Source organism: Podarcis raffonei, chromosome 5 (genome assembly GCF_027172205.1).
Source record: "Podarcis raffonei isolate rPodRaf1 chromosome 5, rPodRaf1.pri, whole genome shotgun sequence".
NCBI classification, from domain to species: Eukaryota; Metazoa; Chordata; class Lepidosauria; order Squamata; family Lacertidae; genus Podarcis; species Podarcis raffonei.
This window is the reverse complement of record NC_070606.1, coordinates 46,610,389-46,629,117: the sequence shown is the minus strand read 5'-3', so window position 1 is coordinate 46,629,117 and position 18,729 is coordinate 46,610,389. Positions and strand designations below refer to the sequence as shown.

Here is an 18,729-nt window from a genome sequence, read left to right as displayed (position 1 = left end):
CCTTGCTCTGGCCCCTTAAAGACATACACATCGGGTGCAACAATGATGAACCTTTACATTTAAATAAACCATTCAACAACAAACTCTGTGTGCCTTTCTTATAGTAATAAAACAAGCCTCCTGAATGCCTACGATTATGGCAGACGCTGCTGCGTTTTCAGGACCTTGGTGATGAAGTTGTATTCCCCTTTTCTAGAAAGCTCACATTCCTCTAAAACAATTTTTATGGCACTCCTGTTTCCTTTGTAAAATGTATCTCACTACATGGCTTATGGCTAAAGATTGTGGTTTGCTGAGTGGAGATTTATAAAAGCTGAAGCTGAATAATATTCAGAGAAAACGCTAATTAATTTGTAGAAAGAATCAGTGCTGAGCCATAATTTTTTTAAAAATTACTCTGGTGCAATAAAGCATTGTTTATATACAGCTTCAGTTATTAACTTAATTACAAGCAGGAGAAGAAATAAATTCAATATCACTTAACTGCAAAAATCTATCTAAAGACTCTCTTTATTGCTTCTCCTGACCACTCTTTTAAATTGCACAATATGCCACCAAGGCACTTTTAGGTCTTAAGAAATGTTGGTGCTTTGATCAAGATGTCAAATTAAGTGAATTACTGGAAGAAAGGCAAGTCGAGGAGGTAATATCAAATCAGAGCCGAAACAAAGTCTCTCAAAGTTTCAGGGTGTTCGCATTTTGAAAACTGAATTTTGGTGTGGACATTCTACCTTAAAATATGACGCTGGAAATTCGGGTTCTAAATTTGGCACCAGAAATCACACATTCTGCTTATTTAAATAAAGTCATAATATAACATTAACCAAATTCTGTTGCATGCCACCTATCAAATATTGTAAGGTGCTGATGCCAGTATTTTTCCCTGCATTGCACTCCCTTAAAACATTATCAGAATGGCATTGTATTTGACTGCCCATGAACAGGATGAAGAAAGGTAGGGTGGGGAACATTTCAACTCAACCCTGTTTATGACCACTATCGTGTATTCTTGTAGTATCTATAATCTCATACTTCTTGAAACTGTATCAACATTTTTCGCTCTATAAGATGCACTTTTCCCCTCCTAAAAAGTAAGGGGAAATGTATGTGCGTCTTATGGAGCAAATGCAGGCGGGAGGCTCTGTCAGCGCTCCCTTTAAAGAGCCACATGGAGCTGCCCTTCTCCCTCCTCGGGGAAAAGCCCCCAAGAGCTGCACACATGCTCTGCATGCTCTTTAAAGGGAGTGCGGCTCTTGGGGGAGCCTTAGCGGTGCGCAGCCTCTCCCAGGCAGGGGATGAAAGCTCCCCTTGCCCGGGAGAGGCTGCGCGCGGCTAAAGAGGAAGCCAGGACAGCGAGCGGGATCCATCCCGCTCGCTGTCTTGGCTTATGCCATAGTGCATGGCTCTGTCCCTTCCCCCACCTCCCAGAAAAGCCCCCAAGAGCCGCGCTCCCTTTAAAGAGCGTGCGGCTCTTGCGGGAGGAAAGCAAGTAGGCTTGCTTTCGCTGAAGCCAGGAGGGCAAGAGGGATCGGTGTGCACCGATCCCGCTTGCTCTCCTGGCTTCAGGGGTAGCCCTGCAAAGCCTCCTGAGCGAAGATAGAGGAGTGCTCCCTCTTAGCTCAGGATGCTTTGCGTTCCTTTCTTATTTCTTTTTTTCCTGCCCTAAAAAATAGGTGCGTCCAATCGTCCAGTGCGTCTAATAGAGTGAAAAATATGGTATGTATTATTCTAATATCTTCTATTTAATTTTTTTCATGTAATCCTACCAAATAGCAGGAAACAATCTTCTGACTCAAAACTCCAACTGAAAGTTCTACGATGCCTATGTTTCTATGCCTCAAAAGGCAGCATGTGTCTTTTCTATTAATCGATCAGCTGCATCCCAGCGCAGTTCTTCCTTACCACTTCGTAGGCCTTTTCATATCCATCTGGGTTGATTGAAGGAAGAAGGTGGATTCTGGTATCCTTAATGAGGCGTACAATACGTGGGTTCCCAGCCAGATATTCCTGGCACATAAACTGCATTAACAAAAGCAGTAACTCGCGTCCCAGCACCTCATTCCCATGAGCCCCTGCCATGTACCGAAATTCTGGCTCACCTGTTCAAAAAACAAAGGAAGATGTGAGCACACCAAAAACAGAATCCAACTAAGGTAATGGGATTTGGAGGGTCTGGCACAGAAGGAAGACACAACAAAACTTGGTATATTCCAGCATATCATTCATGCCTCTTCAATACCATATGATAGGGGCAGGAAACTTCATGGCCAAGAAACAAATCCAGTCCCTAATAGTTTTATAACCAGCAAAGCTATGTTTCCAAGGAAACATCATCTCCCAAGCGTATCTCGGTGACTTTTCTCTAAATGTGCAATGGAGGCAAAGGGGCCTCTTTAATTCCCTCTCCTGCGCTTTGGACAGCAGGAGATAAGCTTTAGCAGAGTCATCCCTTATTACATATATCAGCTGCTATTTCCAATGCACAAGGAGAGATCTGTCAATTTTGATTTCCCTCAGCTTCACATTTTCTCAATCTTAAACTCAGTTCTCCATATTTCCCTATCGGTTTGCGATTATTATTGCAAATTTCAGCGCAAATTAGCACGAATTTCTTCTAATGGAATTGTCTCTGTATACATTTGTCCCCAATATGCAATTTTTTGCAAAACATTTTCTCCCAATATAATGCTTTTTGTGTGTGTTATTTTCCTAAATATATGCATTTTTATGCACACTTTTAGTCTGTGCACTTTTGTACACATTACTTGGCTAGAGGACTGCACTGCAAAATTCAGAGAATAGCAAATTTCAAAGGCTGGCTGTGTTTTGGTTGGCATATTGTTTCACAAATGGCAAATTAGGTGGGTTCAGCTTTAAATGCAAGCAGAATCAGGTTTCTCACCCACCCCTATGCACAAGACAGGGAAATTTCTGTGTGGTAAAAATTGAGCCCACTAAAGCCTCTGCTGCTCTTCACATGGAGGAACAGGCTAAAGGGCTGCTTGTTGGTAAGTCAATTGGCAGACAGTGCTGCTGCCTTGCACAGTCAAAATCGTTGCTGACTAGGACCACAAACTCTTTCTTTCCACATTTATGTAATCCCCCTACATGATTATGCAATTTGAACCACCACAAAGCACACAAATATTGGGGCAAATGTTTTCTTCTTACATCACTGTAACCATTTGGTTACTAATAACTACCTCATTATCATTAATAGTTTTTTAACTATAGTACAATATGACCAGCAAACATTCATAATCTAGATTTTATTTATTAGTCTACAAAACCGCCAAGTTACCTTATACAGCATGTGTGTGTGTGTCTGCATATATGCACAGAAAATTCATCAAAATATGTGATTATCTCAAACCATAAAGTCAACCATATTCATGAATATATGTATGTGCATATATAATAGAATTTCTCAGTTCAGAGCGCTAAACTTGAAAAAATCACATTAAGCAATCATCTCTCTCTTTTCTCTCTCTCTCTGATGATACAAGTTCTCTATGAAAAATATTGGGAGGGGCAAGGAAAGGCTAGGATACTTTAATCAGTTGGTGTAGCCATATTTGAAATATCAATCCTGTCAATGGTAATTCTGTTTTGGCTAGGCTGGGAGAGAGAACACAGGTAAATGCTTTTGCTTCCAAGAGTGGAACCACAAGTCATTTCCTTGTTACAGGACTGACCTACATTTGTTGTCTACACAGGAGACAAATACACCAACATTACTACTTTTCACATATTTGATATACCTTTGTTCAAAGGCAGAACGAAACATGATGTTATTAAAAAAAATAGCCCTTCTATGCTGATCTGTTTTCAATCAAAAGCAGAAATTGGGGTGGGGTGGCTCAGAACCATAACCTGGTAGGGTGGTGTTTAACACCACGGTTCTCATCAAAATCTGGTAGCCCCATATTTGCTATGTGCAATTAGAGGGAAGCTCCCATTGGGACCATGCAGCATAAAAGTGTAACATTAAGAAGGCCCTCGGATACACAGAAATTGTTAACCAGATTGTCTTCTAGCTCTCGCTGTCTATTCTGACAATGACTGTCAGTGCATACTTTTCATCATTAAAGTTGGCTCCATTTTTTTATTATTGCAAAAGAAGAATGTATGATTAGCATAAAGGAGTTTGATCCCACTCTTTGGATGGCTTCTATTTATATTCCTCTTCTTCTCTAATTAGAAGAAGTATAATCAAAATTCCTCCCACATGTACTCAACACCATGACTGCTTGTAGGCACATGCCTCCACTGCGAAGTGCTGCAGACATGTGGAATGTTAAAAATTTATACATTCTAAACCACTTCATCCACCAGTCCGCCAGCCGGGATTTTATCTGGTCAGAATATATCGTCCTAACCAACTTCGTGTTCTCCTGGGTTGTCTGAGATTTCAACAGCATACAGCTTTAGCCCTTGGTGGCTTTTCCCAATATTGTAAATTCTTGTGATATTTGGACACATCTCATTCACCACTTTCATCAGCTGTAAAATAATCAAAGAAAGAAAGACATTTGTACAAATTAAAGATAGGTGTGATATAGATAAAAGCGTGTACCTCACCCCATGATTGTTTCCATGTTGTAAGGCGTGGGGACAATGAGTATCACAGATAGGACTAGACAGGGATGGGAAACTAGTAGCCCTACAGATGCTGAGAGACTCTATTGCCCAACATCCTTGACTATAAGCCATGTTGGCTGAGGCTGATGGGAGCTGGAATTCAACTTAATCTGAGAGGGGTGTGGGTTCCCCAGAGCTTGAGGCAGTATGCCCTCTGGTGTAGGATTGTGTTTAATGTCTATGAAAATGAATAATTATATAAAAGGGAGGAATAGTCCAATAAGAAGGATGCAGGGTTTTTAACATTATTCAAGAAACTTTGTGCTTCGTTGCTGCTTTAGGACTTCCCATAAGCATCTCGTTGGCCACTGTGATAACAGAATTCTGGACTAGATGGGCTATTGGCCTGATCCAGCCAGCTCTTCTCATGTTCTCCACAGAACAATTTCTCCAGTTTGAAAATGTACCCACAAGGCCAAAATGTGGGTGACGTTTTGACATGGGTGATATATAGATATATGATGTTTAAATTAAATGACAATAGCAATTGTTTGGTCTTATGGTAAAATGACTTTTCCTTTTTCCCCCCAGAAATGCAGTAAATAAGAGAAAGCAATTTTTTTGCCCTATTTCCCTCTCGTTTCCAAAGCTGTGCAGCACAAATTGCATATTTGGCAATGTGATATGTTAATGCCTGCCTCCCCCCTCCACCTTTTGCTTGTGTTTGCAGAAACAGAGAAGCCTCTGATAATATGCAGTCAAAGCTATTAACAACCAGAAGACTATAAATCATGCCCAGAGTAAATTTGCTAATAGACAATTATTATGAGTTGTATGCAGCAATTATTTCTTCTATTAACTTTCTGGCAAAAAAGCTGCATAAATTCCCTCAGAGAACCCATTAGTTTCAATCTCAGCTCATGCAGTGCCCAAGGCTGCAGAAGGATTTTGAGAGCAAATCTAAGCCAGTTGTCGCAACCTTTGAGGAGAATGTAGTGCTGTGGGGCCAATTTATGACGAATTCTCTTTCAGGTTGTTGACTAGGTCCTTAGCCAGACTCATTCCATATATTTATCTCTTTCTCTTTCAAGAAGCCCAACATTATCTGTTACAAACCATATGAGACTAATGCAGAGATCATTTCAATATCTCTTCCCTACAACATGCACCACATGCTGACATTCAATTGTGGTAGCAAAACACAACACAGCTTCTCTTGGCTCAGGGTTTCTTTTTCATTTTTGTTATGACAATTTATTTAGATCTAGTTAGATATAGAGTGGGAAACTGTTTGGTGTCTCCCCCCCCCCCCATTGCATTGCTTCCTGGAACCTGCACACAGACTATAACATGTCTACGAAACATACCTACTAAACCTATATTCACAATTGCCTGGAAGTAAGTACATTGAGGGACGCGGGTGGTGCTGTGGGTTAAACCACAGAGCCTAGGACTTGCTGATCAGAAGGTTGGCAGTTCAAATCCCCGTGATGGGGTGAGCTCCCGTTGCTCGGTCCCTGCTCCTGCCAACCTAGCAGTTCGAAAGCACGTCAAAACGCAAGTAGATAAATAGGTACTGCTCCGGCGGGAAGGTAAACGGTGTTTCCGTGTGCTGCTCTGGTTCACCAGAAGCGGCTTGGTCATGCTGGCCACATGACCTGGAAGCTGTACGCTGGCTCCCTTGGCCAATAAAGTGAGATGAGCGCTGCAACCCCAGAGTCGGCTACAACTGGACCTAATTGTCAGGGGTCCCTTTACCCTTTACCTAAGTACATTGAACTCAATAGAGCTTGCTTCTAGGCACACATTTGAAGAAATCTCTGGCCCTCCAAATGTTGTTGGACTCCCACATCCATCAACCCCAGCCAGTATGGTCAGGGATGATGGCAGCTGTAGTCCAACAACATCTGGAGAGCCACAGGTTCTCTATCCCTGATGGATAGGATTGCACTTTAAGGTAGTTTTTGAAGGCTGGTTGAGACATTTTGATAATAACTAATATAATAAGTAAAATAAAATATCACATAGCCAAAAGTGATTATGTAGCATTAATCTCGCATCATATTGAGTATGTGATCCTATAATGGCTGGTATCACCCATGTGATCAAAGAAGGAAGAAAAGGACCCAATTATTTTCTTTCTTTTTTTGAGAGGTGGTAGTAGACAGCAAAAGGAAAATCAATGCTAGCAAGCGACAAAGGTGAACATTAAGTCAATTGTGGGACATATTTTAGGCCCTTTGAGATATCCAGTTCTGCCCTAAAAAATCAAAACAAGCAAATATTACCTCTAAACACACACATTTCTTAGAATTAGCGAATCACTTTTTGATTACACCGTAGCTAATATTTGGATTGGGCAGAATCAATATCAGTGAAAAGAGACAACTAAATGCTGCTTAATGGCCCAATTATAATAATACTCTCCAAAGGCTCAGTGATCAGAGAAGCAGAGAATGTGGAAGGCTCTGATGAAGGATTTTGCTCTCCACTGACCAGTTAAGCTGCTGCTACCATTTAATCACATATCTTTTTGCTCATTATATAAGACCAGAGGAAATAATTTTCTCCTGCTTTAAGCTATTAGTTTTCCCCAAATATATTTCAAACCTGACCAACCTATCTTTGCACAATTAGGATCTAAAATGCATTTAACTTTATTGTTCTTGACACTAATTATGCCAATTGCATTTCTACTCATCTAATCTGTCTGCTGAAAATATAGGCCATAAAATCTCTTGTGAGCGCAGTATGTGACTCAGTACACAATTGCTCAATAAAAAATGAATGATGACTCATTCAGTATAAATACGCTGAAGATTCAGCACACTAAAAATGATTCACATACTTCTTGTCCAAACATATTACCTTTATATATTTGAAGAAAAAGATAGGAAGAAATATCTTTAACACATTCTACACCTACATCTGTGGTGATATAAATCTGTCCACAGTGCCATGTGCTTGAAGCTAAAGGAGCATAATTATAGCTGGTAGGTCTAAACTTAGACTGGCAGGGATTAATGCCTATGTGAATCTTGGTCATTTGTGTGGCACAAGCCTTCTGTTGCCAGTCACAGTACCTGTCAACTCTCGATGAAATACTGTTCACGTCTACAGTGGTATAAAATTATAGCTATAGAACTGTAAGGCTGGGACCTTCCTGAAGTACATTTGCCTAAGATGCTCCACACATTAACCCAAATCCATGCCACAAATTCACAGAAATGGTCAACATTGTGTTGTATTACAAGGAGAGAAGGGATGGATGAATCAGTCCTTTTCTGATCCATTTCATGTGTTCATCCAAAGTATGTTCCATCACATTTCTGCATTAATTTGCTACTTAAAAGAGCTACATGAAAATACAGGTGTTAATGTATATATTTCTCTCATACGTTGATTTAAAAAAAAAATTATTTTTTTTGAGCCAATAACTACATCAGAACATTTGGGTAGTGTGAAGTACAATGGATAGCTATGTTCTTGGGGTGTGGGACATACAGGAAGTCCCATCCACTCCAAAATGATACTTCTGATTGTAGACCCTTCTCTTCTTTAATACTCATCAGTGGAGCAAATCTTCTTAATGGACTTGTGTGGAGCACAAGGGTCTACATCTAAGTGGTTTTGGCGCCAGCAGACTTTCCTTTTATCTCATACAAGTGGGATGAGTATCCCATTCACATGTGCAGAACCAACCTGACAAAAGTCTTTCAGATAGAACAGTTTCAAAAATTTTGTGGAGTGAGGAGAGTTCTCCACTTGTGGAGGTGAGGACTTGTGTTCTTGTCTTCAACCACTTACACAAGGTGCCTCGGCCCAGTTCAATCTCTGCCTTTCTCTCTCGTTCACGTACACTAAGACACATGGCATTCTGGAGGGTCCTTTAACCCACATTCTGCTCATGGAAGTCTAGATCCATGCATCCAACCCAAAGTTCACAACTGAGGAATCTGCAAGCAAGCATAGCTTTTTTCTTCTTAAACAAGTAATTACCTCACACTCCAGCCATAATGCAAAAAAACCCCCAAAAACTATTTGGACAGACGCAGTATGAATCTTTATATGAATATAAGTAAATTTCAGTGGGATAAGATCCAGCAGAAATAGTTTTTATGTAGGGTGCTCTGAAACCCACATATTGTTTCAGAACATGCTGGATTTGAAAAGTGATTCAGGTGGCGATGGCCTATTATTGCAGTGCTAATGATCCAGTCTTTTAAACACAAACACATTTGCACCAGAACATCTATTTGTTGTGTCCTACCTGCCTCATTTCTTTGTAGTTGTGGTGCTTAAAATCAAGGTTGTCTGTTGTTGTCATTTCATTTCTTCTGTGGTAATAATTATTTGGGTCTATGATAAAAAAAAACCAGGAGGATACAATGAAGAACTACAAAACAATTTAACAGTAAAATACTTTTAATCTAAAATTGGGGTCCCCAATGCGACTCTCAGACACCCACATTGCCACCACCTCTAAAACTGAACTTTACCACTAAAATCCCTTCCCTTTCCATTTCTTTGTTTTTTTAAATATTCAGACATTTTAGCTTGAGGAGATGTTAGTTGATGGCAGATACCAATGGGGGTATCAGAGAAGGGTTGCCTATTTTATTGTCTGTGGTGTACTTATTTTGATGGGGATATAAGTGTTTTGCCTGCTTTTGGGGGGCATCATCAGTTTCTCTTCTGTGAAATGGGTACCTGAACCCAAATGTGTACCAGGCCCAAAAAGATTGAGTTGTTCTTGTTTTTTAACAAAAAACAAACAAAACAAAACAAAAATTATCAAGATGGAGACCCTGTAGCCCATAGGCCCCTTGGAGCATGCAATTTGACCCGCAGGGCCTTTTCCTCCAGAATAGGCTCACCTGTTAATCAGCTAGTATTACTTACGATAACTGCTGATTTGGGGGGGGGGTGTGAGGTTGAATTCTGCATTGACTTTCCAAGAGTGAATAGGCACCTTCAGCCAATATAGCAGTCAAGACATGTACTGGAGAATTCCCCAAGTACCATTTCAGAAGAAGTGCCAGCTTGGCCCTGCAACTGTGGGTGCCTGACCCCTTCATGGGGAATTTTGTGGGTGCTCGGGTACCCAGGGCCCCAGGGAGTTGGCACTTATGCACTTCAATATGGTTATGGAGGAGGAACAGATGCTACTAGTCATCTTCTGATCTTCTAATTCAGACAAGTAGCAGGCTGTGTGACTATATTGTTATGGAGACCACAGCTTGCCCAAGACCGCCCAGTGAGTCCTGAGCTAAAGTACGATCTGGATCTACATTGCTATCTGCTACATTATCAAGTGCCTACAGGTGCATAATGATTCTCATTCTGCAAAAAATGTCATCCTGCCTTGAAGCTACCAATTCTATGGCATACTCATAAATAAATAAATAAATGTGTGTGCTCAAAGACATTTCCTTCTCTGCTTATATCAAGATACTTTCTTTTTTGAAAGTAATTTCCAGGTGGTTCCCTCCCCCCTCTTTTTTTCCTTTGTGTTCAATTTGTGAGAGAACTAGAAATAAAAGTACATTGATCCCTTTCAGGCAATTGCAAATCTCTGTATGTCATTCTGTATCCATCTGCACAGCAATATTCTGGACACCAGAGAAGAATCTGAAGAGCTTTATCTTCCTCCTCAGAGCCTTCCTTACCTTCCTCTTCAGTCTGTGCCTGTCATATTTCCTCTTTCCTTTTTGAAGACCGTTTTGCTGATTCTCCACTGCTGGGACTATGAACTGGTTGAAGCACACCCCGCCCCCCAAGAAACCTCAAACATTAATTGCCTGCTTTAAACTAGCTCGGTGATTCACTGAGGAATTCCAGAAAACTTTCTGGGGATTCTGGGGCTATTCAATAAGGATGTTTCATTAACTTTATCCCAGAGTAATGCAGAAGAATTATTATGTGCTCTGAAAAAACATATCCAGCACATCCCCTGAACCAAGGGAGACAGGCAGGATGCCTGCCATCAGGCACAGATGTTTTAATAAATAATTCAGACAGTTCCCACTGGAACTGGTCCAGGAACTTTGCTATTATGCCAAGCCTGGTCTTGAGCTTGTCACTTACCTGGGAGAGGGCAGCCTAGGATTTCCAGCCTCATGCATATGCTTCCATCTTCATACCATGTCCTGGGGTTTATCCGAATGTAACGTGCAACAAGAGGTACTGGCAGCTCATTGAGGACTGGGATCTCCTTTTCACTGTTGCCTTCAAAAATCTATTTCAGCATACAAGTAAGTGAGCATTGTAAGTCACAACACCTGGAATAAGTCAAAAGGTTTTCTCCCTCTTTCGTAACACTGGGACTCGTGGACGTCCAATGAAGCTGCGTGTTGGAATTTTCAGGACAGATAAAAGGAAGTACTTCTTCACACAACACATAGTTGAACTATGGAACTGTCTCCCATGGCAGGCAGTGATGACCATCAATTTGGATGGCTTTAAAGTAAAGGTAAAGGGACCCCTGACGATTAGGTCCAGTCGTGACCAACTCTGGGGTTGCGGCGCTCATCTCGCTTTATTGGCCGAGGAAGCTGGAGTACAGCTTCCGGGTCATGTGGCCAGTATGACAAAGTCACTTCTGGTGAACCAGAGCAGCACACGGAAATGCCGTTTACCTTCCCGCTGGAGTGGTACCTATTTATCTACTTGCACTTTGATGTGCTTTCGAACTGCTAGGTTGGCAGGAGCAGGGACCAAGTAACGGGAGCTCACTCCGTCGTGGGGATTCGAACTGCCGACCTTCTGATCGGCAAGTCCTAGGCTCTGTGTTTTAACCCACAGCGCCACCCAAGAAGGCAGCTATTGATGGCTACTAACCACAATGGCTATGTTCTGCTTCCACAGATGGAGGCAGTAATGCTTCTCAATGTTAGCTGCTGGAAATCACAGGAGGGGGAGTGTTCTTGTGCTCAAATCCTGCTTGCTGGTTTCCCACAGGCCACTGATAGAACAGGATGCTGGACTTAGATGGGCCATTGGCGTGATCCAGCAGACTCATCTTACATTCTTATCATTAAATCTGGCCAAACAGAATGAAGAAACCAGAAGCACAGGATATGTAACTGGAATCCAGTATCAACTATCGGATATGCCTTTTGCCAATTTCAGTTATTCTGCTCATGAGAACTTGACAAGAAAAGCCTCCACTGAAATTGAGGGAATGAGTGTTACCCTTGAGACATTTTATTAAAATGGAGCTGTGATAAACAAGTGTGATGGAAAAAATTTTTTTGCAATACTAACCATGTCTCCAGAACCATTTTTGACAGTGATCCATGCATGGCTGTCATTGCTCACCATGACTTTGTAAGACGTTACCCAGTCACTCCTAGAAAGAATCAAAAGATTTTCTTTGTTAAAAAATGAATATTGATTTACTGACTCACACAATATTCTAGTAAAATAAATCCAAACAAGGGAAGTTATAGAAATGTAAATTTAGCAGACAATGCAAGAAAACCTAAGCTTATCGGCAAGTCCTAGGCTCTGTGTTTTAACCCACAGCGCCACCCAAGAAGGCAGCTATTGATGGCTACTAACCACAATGGCTATGTTCTGCTTCCACAGATGGAGGCAGTAATGCTTCTCAATGTTAGCTGCTGGAAATCACAGGAGGGGGAGTGTTCTTGTGCTCAAATCCTGAGTAAGAGTAAGAAAAGTAAATGTGAACAAATTCCTCAAGGAAGTTCTCATGCTGAAGCACCTTCAACATAAATGGGAGCTGTACAAGAGTGCTTGCTGAGTTTAAATTAATTTCAGTGGGAGAACTCCCTGGAGAAAATTTTTGCCCATTCTTGTTTCTCATCTTTTCCTTTATTTTTACTGCAATAAAAACTATGCATGTCAACATAAAGTATATAACTCTGCTTACTTATATACCAATGGCTTGCAGAGGAAGTGTTGATGCGTTCAATGAGTTGAAACAGCTGTTCACTGGAACATGGTCTTGCTTGCACACTATTTGAATTTAATGATGCTAAACTCTAAATTCAAACTACATTCAAAGATCCAAAGGATCAAAATTGCTTTTCCAAATCAGATCAAAATGCATCGAGTCCATCATTCTGTTTTCGAATGACACCCTGCTGCCAATCAAATGGAATGGGAAAGGTCCATGATTAGGTCTTCCAAAATCTTTTTCTTTAGATAAAAGCAACAGGGGTGGGGTGGGGTTTGAACTGAATCAGCGCTCTTTCCTTCATCCACCATTTCCCTTATTTTAAAGCTCTATTCAGGCATTATGACCACAAATAAGTAGATTCCCCACATGGTGTAGAACACACTTCAACTCATAGAGGGCAGCCGCCAATGCAATCACCCCCATTTACACATTTCCCCATACCCAATAAAGGCTCATAGGCAAATTTATATCCCGTCATTCCTTCCCAAGGAGCCCTGGGTAGCAAACAGATATGCCATTTACTTATATGTGCATCTGTCATCTATACTGCAAAAGTGAGATGGTCCTGGGCTACTATGGTTTAGCTGCTATTTTACAATTGGATAGAGCATAGCCATAGCACCCCTTGTAGTTCTACGGGAAAGAAATCACTAACAAAGAAAATTCCATACACTCGGAAATGAATGTGAACCTTTTTGCAATGCAATTTGCAGGCAGTAGAGCCCCTGATGCAAATTGGAATCATAGTAGGATGCAATGAATTAAAGTCCCCTACCTATCGATTGTTGTACCCGCCACCCACCCACACTGACAGTCTGTGGAAACAAAAGCATAAAATCTTTTTCACTCAAGGACAGAACTATGCCATCTAATTTGTCTCTCATTATACTATGACCCTTAGGTTCTTGAGGGGCAGGTAGTAAGGATAAATGATATAAAATTAATGTAAGTTTTGAACGTAGATATGTTCTCTGTTTTCTATTGTGTGACAGAGTTTGGTCTCCGTCTTGACAGATCACATTGGACTAACGTAGCAAGATTGATCCCACTTAAATGAATAGGTAACTTCACCATTATTTCAACAATCTGGTATTTAAAAAAGAAATCTGCTGAAGATACTTGGGGGGGGGGCAGATTTGTGGATTATGTTTGTATTTAAAAGCTGGAAGCCGAGGGCTTTTCATACACTGGTTTAATGCTTGTCACACAATCTTTTGACATCAATAGCCCCAAAGCCCTTTAAACAGTTTCCTAATCTTCTATCTGTTTAGAAATCTCTAAGGGCAGAACTTTGATAGGGTATTAGCTCAGGGGGGGAACAGAGTGGTGTCTCAAGTCTTTCTAGATGTAAAGTGATACAAAACAATGCAAGTACGAGCAATTTCAAAGCTTCATACAAGTTCAGTAACTAATCTCACTTTGTTTCTCCTTCCCTGCTCCCCAACCACATTAATGAAAATTATTGTCCTACCTGATCCTGCTGCAAAGGTGAATATTGCTTTGGAGGCAATATTCCATCTAGCAGTGTTAGAGAAGAGGAACCCAAGCCAAATGCCAATTAAAGAGAAAACCAGTAGAAGAGTGCAAAGGAGAAAAGAAAAGCAGACAAATCCATTATCCTAAACATTCAAAATACCACCACTAATGAGATGCAGCACTACTGAATTTGTTAATGAATGAAATTGCCTAATTAGTTAAAAGCAGGGCAACTGGAATTTTTAAAACTCTATAAGCAGTGGCCAGTCCAGATTTTTAGGTTGCCTTATATAAGCATTCCTCACAATGCTATCAGTTCAATGCAACTTAGAACTACCAGGAACATATAAAAAGCATCTGGCCATGTTGTTCATCAGTCTTAGGTATGTCTATTTTGGAGTCAGGCATCCTCGGAATAATAGTTCTGAAGGAAGTCCTGCTGAATTTGATGGGACCTACTCCTAAATGGGACGCGGGTGGCGCTGTGGGTTAAACCACAGAGCCTAGGACTTGCCGATCAGAAGGTCAGTGGTTCAAATCCATCTGAACTAGGATGAGGGACTTCAGCTGGTGTAGCCTCAACTGAACCAAGCTTTGTCCACCTCAGCCAGAGATCTGCTTATTCCAAACTTGCCCATCCTGGTGGATCTTGGGTTTGGCTTATGGTTAAAAATGTACTTTGTGAAGTACAATACATATACACACAGTGAAGTACATCAAACTGTATCCAGATTCCCCCCACCCAAAAAAAATCTCCTTCCTCTTTTGGGCAGAGAAATTGTGAGGACCATTTCACTGATTTTCTCAGGGGGGGAAGATAATTTCTCCAACAATTTATCAGGGGTGGGATTTGCCATTAGCATAGCTTTTTCCTCCTCCTTGGTTTTTCATTTTCTGTTTATTTGTGTTGCCTCTTTTGAAAGTGGTAGCAAGAAATACTGTGTTGGCATTCTCCATAATAAGCAACGTCTTGGATCTTCCACAATGCTCTAGGACCTAATGTCATCCATAGGCATTTGGGAGAGGTTGCACAGAAACATGGTGGAGAATATTCAGGAAAAAAATTCTTTCTTTATTGAGGGGGAGGGAGAAAAAGATAAATCATTTGAATATTTTGTATTTTGAGAGGTTTTGACCCAGCTCTGATTGCAGTAGTCTTCTATATAAAAAATAGCTCACCCATGTTTATGTAAATAAGCTGCGATAAATAAAATCTGAAAGAGATTTTTCCTGTAATTTTCAAAAATGAAAGATGTTTTTTAATCACAGAAAATATGCTGAGGGGCTGAACTAAATTATTTCAAAACTACTATATGCCTTTAGCATGCAAAATTAGGGCTATGCATCCCATTTATGGCTATATAAAAATATAGGAGGGAAAATCAACCATCTGCATAAGAATAATGAATTCATTATCAAGGCTATTTTTGAACATAGAACAGACAGTTCAAATCTGAATTTTTGTGCAAGCATGAACTTTCATAATTCTGCACAAAAAGCTGAATCTAAAAAGAAAAAAAAAAAAAATATTTAGCTATTTGACCAATTGGGGTCATTTGGAATCCTGTTTGATTCAGATACTTGGTACGAATAATGTTCTATTTTCCGTTTGAGTCCCTTTTTTGTCAATTGGCTTAGCTTCAGTACATAGGAACAAAAGGAGCTGTCTGACACTGTGTCATACTAATGGTCTATCTACCTCAGTAATATCCACACAGACTGGCAGTGAGTTTCCACCCTACCAGGAGATCCCAGGGATTGAACCTGTACTGTTGACATGATCATTCCCAAGAGTCCTCTCTGGTGTCGCAGAACCCACACTTCAGACAATGAAGCAAACTGGGAGACAACTGGAACTCAGGCGGTGGAAAATTCACACCAAAGCCGGCTGAACACTTGTTAGGCTACATAATTCTGCCTACCAAATGACAGGGAAGATGGCAAAGGAGAACTACTTTGCTATTGTTTTGCATCCTCAAAGAGTTGTTTTGGGCAGTCACGGTGGTAGATGGGCATCTGGTGTACTCACAGGCATGCTGTGACCAGTTTGCATGGCACTTTGACAAGAAAGTCATTAAATTCCATGTTGCCTCAAGTGCTGTGGCAGCAGCTTCCTCTACCTTCCCTGCATACTGCAGTTCCCATCCCAGTTGCCCCCTTTGCCCACAGCTGCTATTTTTAAAATAAGAAACAAACACATTAAATGCTGTCATGCACTTGATACAATATTCCAAACACAATCACATCCACTACTGGCCTACCCCCTAGAGAAGGCGGGGTTCCAGATCACATAGGCACAACACACACCTGTATAGTTTGTATGCCTTTAGACCTTATGATGAGCATGCATGGGATCATGATCCTGCTTCTTGTTCCTCTGTGTCTGGTCACAATAAATTCTCAACAGGGCCTTCATTTGAAATCATGGGAAGTTTCAATGTTGGAATTTCCAGAGATGAATACCCAAGCAAAGCTTCTGCCTTCATGAGTTTGTCAGACTAGCTCTAATCCCCAAAGTACTTAAAGGATTTGTCCCTATCACCACATAACCTCATACTTCAATGCAATTCAACAGGACTGGCAGTTTCTCTTCAACAGAGGGTCAAGTCTCGAATAGCAATATTGGAGATTATTCATTGGGGAAGTACAGGGAAACGCTCTTCGCAATATATGCAGCACCTGCAGATAGAATTCGCCTTTCATTGCTGCAGAAACCCAATTTAACTACATTACACAAAGCCATAAAGAATGAATGGAAATTCTAAATAGTCAAAAGAACAGGCTTTCACCTTAATCATAACCTTCCTAACATCTACAACTAGAATGCTTTGAAGCAAATCAAACTCAAAGACCAGGTTGAGATTTTCTCTCTCTAATACTTTAATTTGGTAGTTGTCTCCTGTGCACAGCCAAATGACAAGAAAAAGGTATAAAGTTAAAGGTACCCCTGACCGTTAGGTCCAGTCACGGACGACTCTGAGGTTGCGGTGCTCATCTCGCTTTACTGGCCGAGGGAGCCGACGTTTGCCCACAGACAGTTTTTCCTGGTCATGTGGCCAGCATGACTAAGCCGCTTCTGGCGAAACCAGAGCAGCACATGGAAACACTGTTTACCTTCCCGCCTGAGTGGTACCTATTTATCTACTTGCACTTTGACGTTCTTTTGAACTGCTAGGTTGGCAGGAGCTGGGACCGAACAACGGGAGCTCACCCCGCCGTGGGGATTTGAACTGCCAACCTTCTGATCAGCAAGCCCTAGGCTCTGTGGTTTAAACCACAGCGCCACCCGCATCCCTATAGTATAAAGGTACAGGTAAAGGTAGCCCTGACCATTAGGTCCAGTCGCGGATGACTCTGGGGTTGCGTGCTCATCTCGCTCTGTAGGCCGAGGGATTTAAATAAATTTGTGCCTGAAATGAAGTTGGTCCTCTTGGGCAATTGTGTTTTGCTTTGTTGTTGTTTTTTAAAAAAGCAAAGGGGACACTCAACTTATTTTTCTAGTTGCACATAAAATTAAGAAAAAGGGCACATATGGTTAGGGTGCCAAGAAGGGAGCCTCAGGGCACTATGATGCCCAAGGGCACCATGTTAGAGACCTGAGACAGTAAATCTTCAAGGCGGGGTTGGTAATCCCTTCCAAGTTTAAAATGCATTCATTTCTGGAAGCCAGGTTGCATGTCTGGTTCTCATTGGTGCCTTCTTTTTATTTTTCTAGCCAGTCTCCTCAGGTTTAACCTCCTGCTGGAAAGGCTTTTTGGCACGTGGCCAGTATTGATGTCTGTTAGCAGCTTCGTGGAGCCACCAGCAAGCATTGAGTATCTGACTGGGAAATGAATGCCTCTTATAAAAGAATGTAGCTATCCTTTGGCAAAGTGCCATTGCTGGAAAGACAATAGAAACTCTGTGTGTGTGTGTGTGTGTGTGTGTGTGTGCGCGCGCACACACACACACACACATACACATAGAATTTCTTAAATGCACTTTCTTAAGTTTTCAAGTAAACACATTTATTTGAAGAAAGAAATAAAAGAAAGAAGAAGGGAAGGGAGGAAGGAGAAAGAGAGAGAGTGAGAAAGAAGGAAGGAAGGAAGGAAAGAAAGAAAGAAAGAGAGAGAGAGAGAGAGAGAGAGAGAGAGAAAGAAAGAAAGAAAGAAAGAAAGAAAGAAAGAAAGAAAGAAAGAAAGAAAGAAATTGCTGCATAATGTACAATATTTGGATGGCATCCAGTTTTCTTTCCAATGTTGCAGCATTGAATAACCTATAGAACAACCTCATCCCAAAGCCAACCAGGTAGTCAGTATTTAAACAATAAGTGTCCAATTATCTCTGAGGCTCAGGAGCGGCTGGCAATGGAAAGGGAGGGAAGGGTTGCACAAATGTCCTCCTGACAGCAGGATGGACAGGGCAGGACCAAGGGAGGGTCAAGGTTGGAGCTGTGCAGGCACACTGCCAGAGCCAGTCCAGTACTACTGCACAGTCCCATGCCTTGCCCATTCTTTGACCTGATCCTGCACCATCCCCATAAGCTATAAACAATCACAGGCAACACACCTGTGATTGTTTATAGGTTCTGTTCTTGCAACACAGGGAGTTTCCTTTGTTCCTTCCCCATAAGCAGCAGTGATGCAGCTGCTGGAAAGGCAGCTCCCCTGTGCCAGCTGTAGCATGCCACTTCCAGGCAGATTTTTTTTTTAAAGAGCAGCCAGTGTGCAAAATATGAGCACTGAATTAAATCCACCACTGAATTA

General features: G+C 41.3%; 1 protein-coding gene across 1 annotated transcript in view; it reads right to left on the bottom strand.

The window, feature by feature from the left end:
* Positions 1-18,729, bottom strand: part of CPXM2 (carboxypeptidase X, M14 family member 2) — an 82,350-nt gene that overhangs the window by 17,927 nt on the left and 45,694 nt on the right. The window contains exons 5-9 of the mRNA XM_053388961.1: positions 11,848-11,932; positions 10,669-10,819; positions 8,852-8,940; positions 4,380-4,503; positions 1,903-2,099 (exon numbers count right to left, since the gene is read on the bottom strand). Of these exons, the coding sequence (XP_053244936.1) occupies positions 1,903-2,099; positions 4,380-4,503; positions 8,852-8,940; positions 10,669-10,819; positions 11,848-11,932 (646 nt within the window). The remainder of the gene's footprint in view (positions 1-1,902; positions 2,100-4,379; positions 4,504-8,851; positions 8,941-10,668; positions 10,820-11,847; positions 11,933-18,729) is intronic.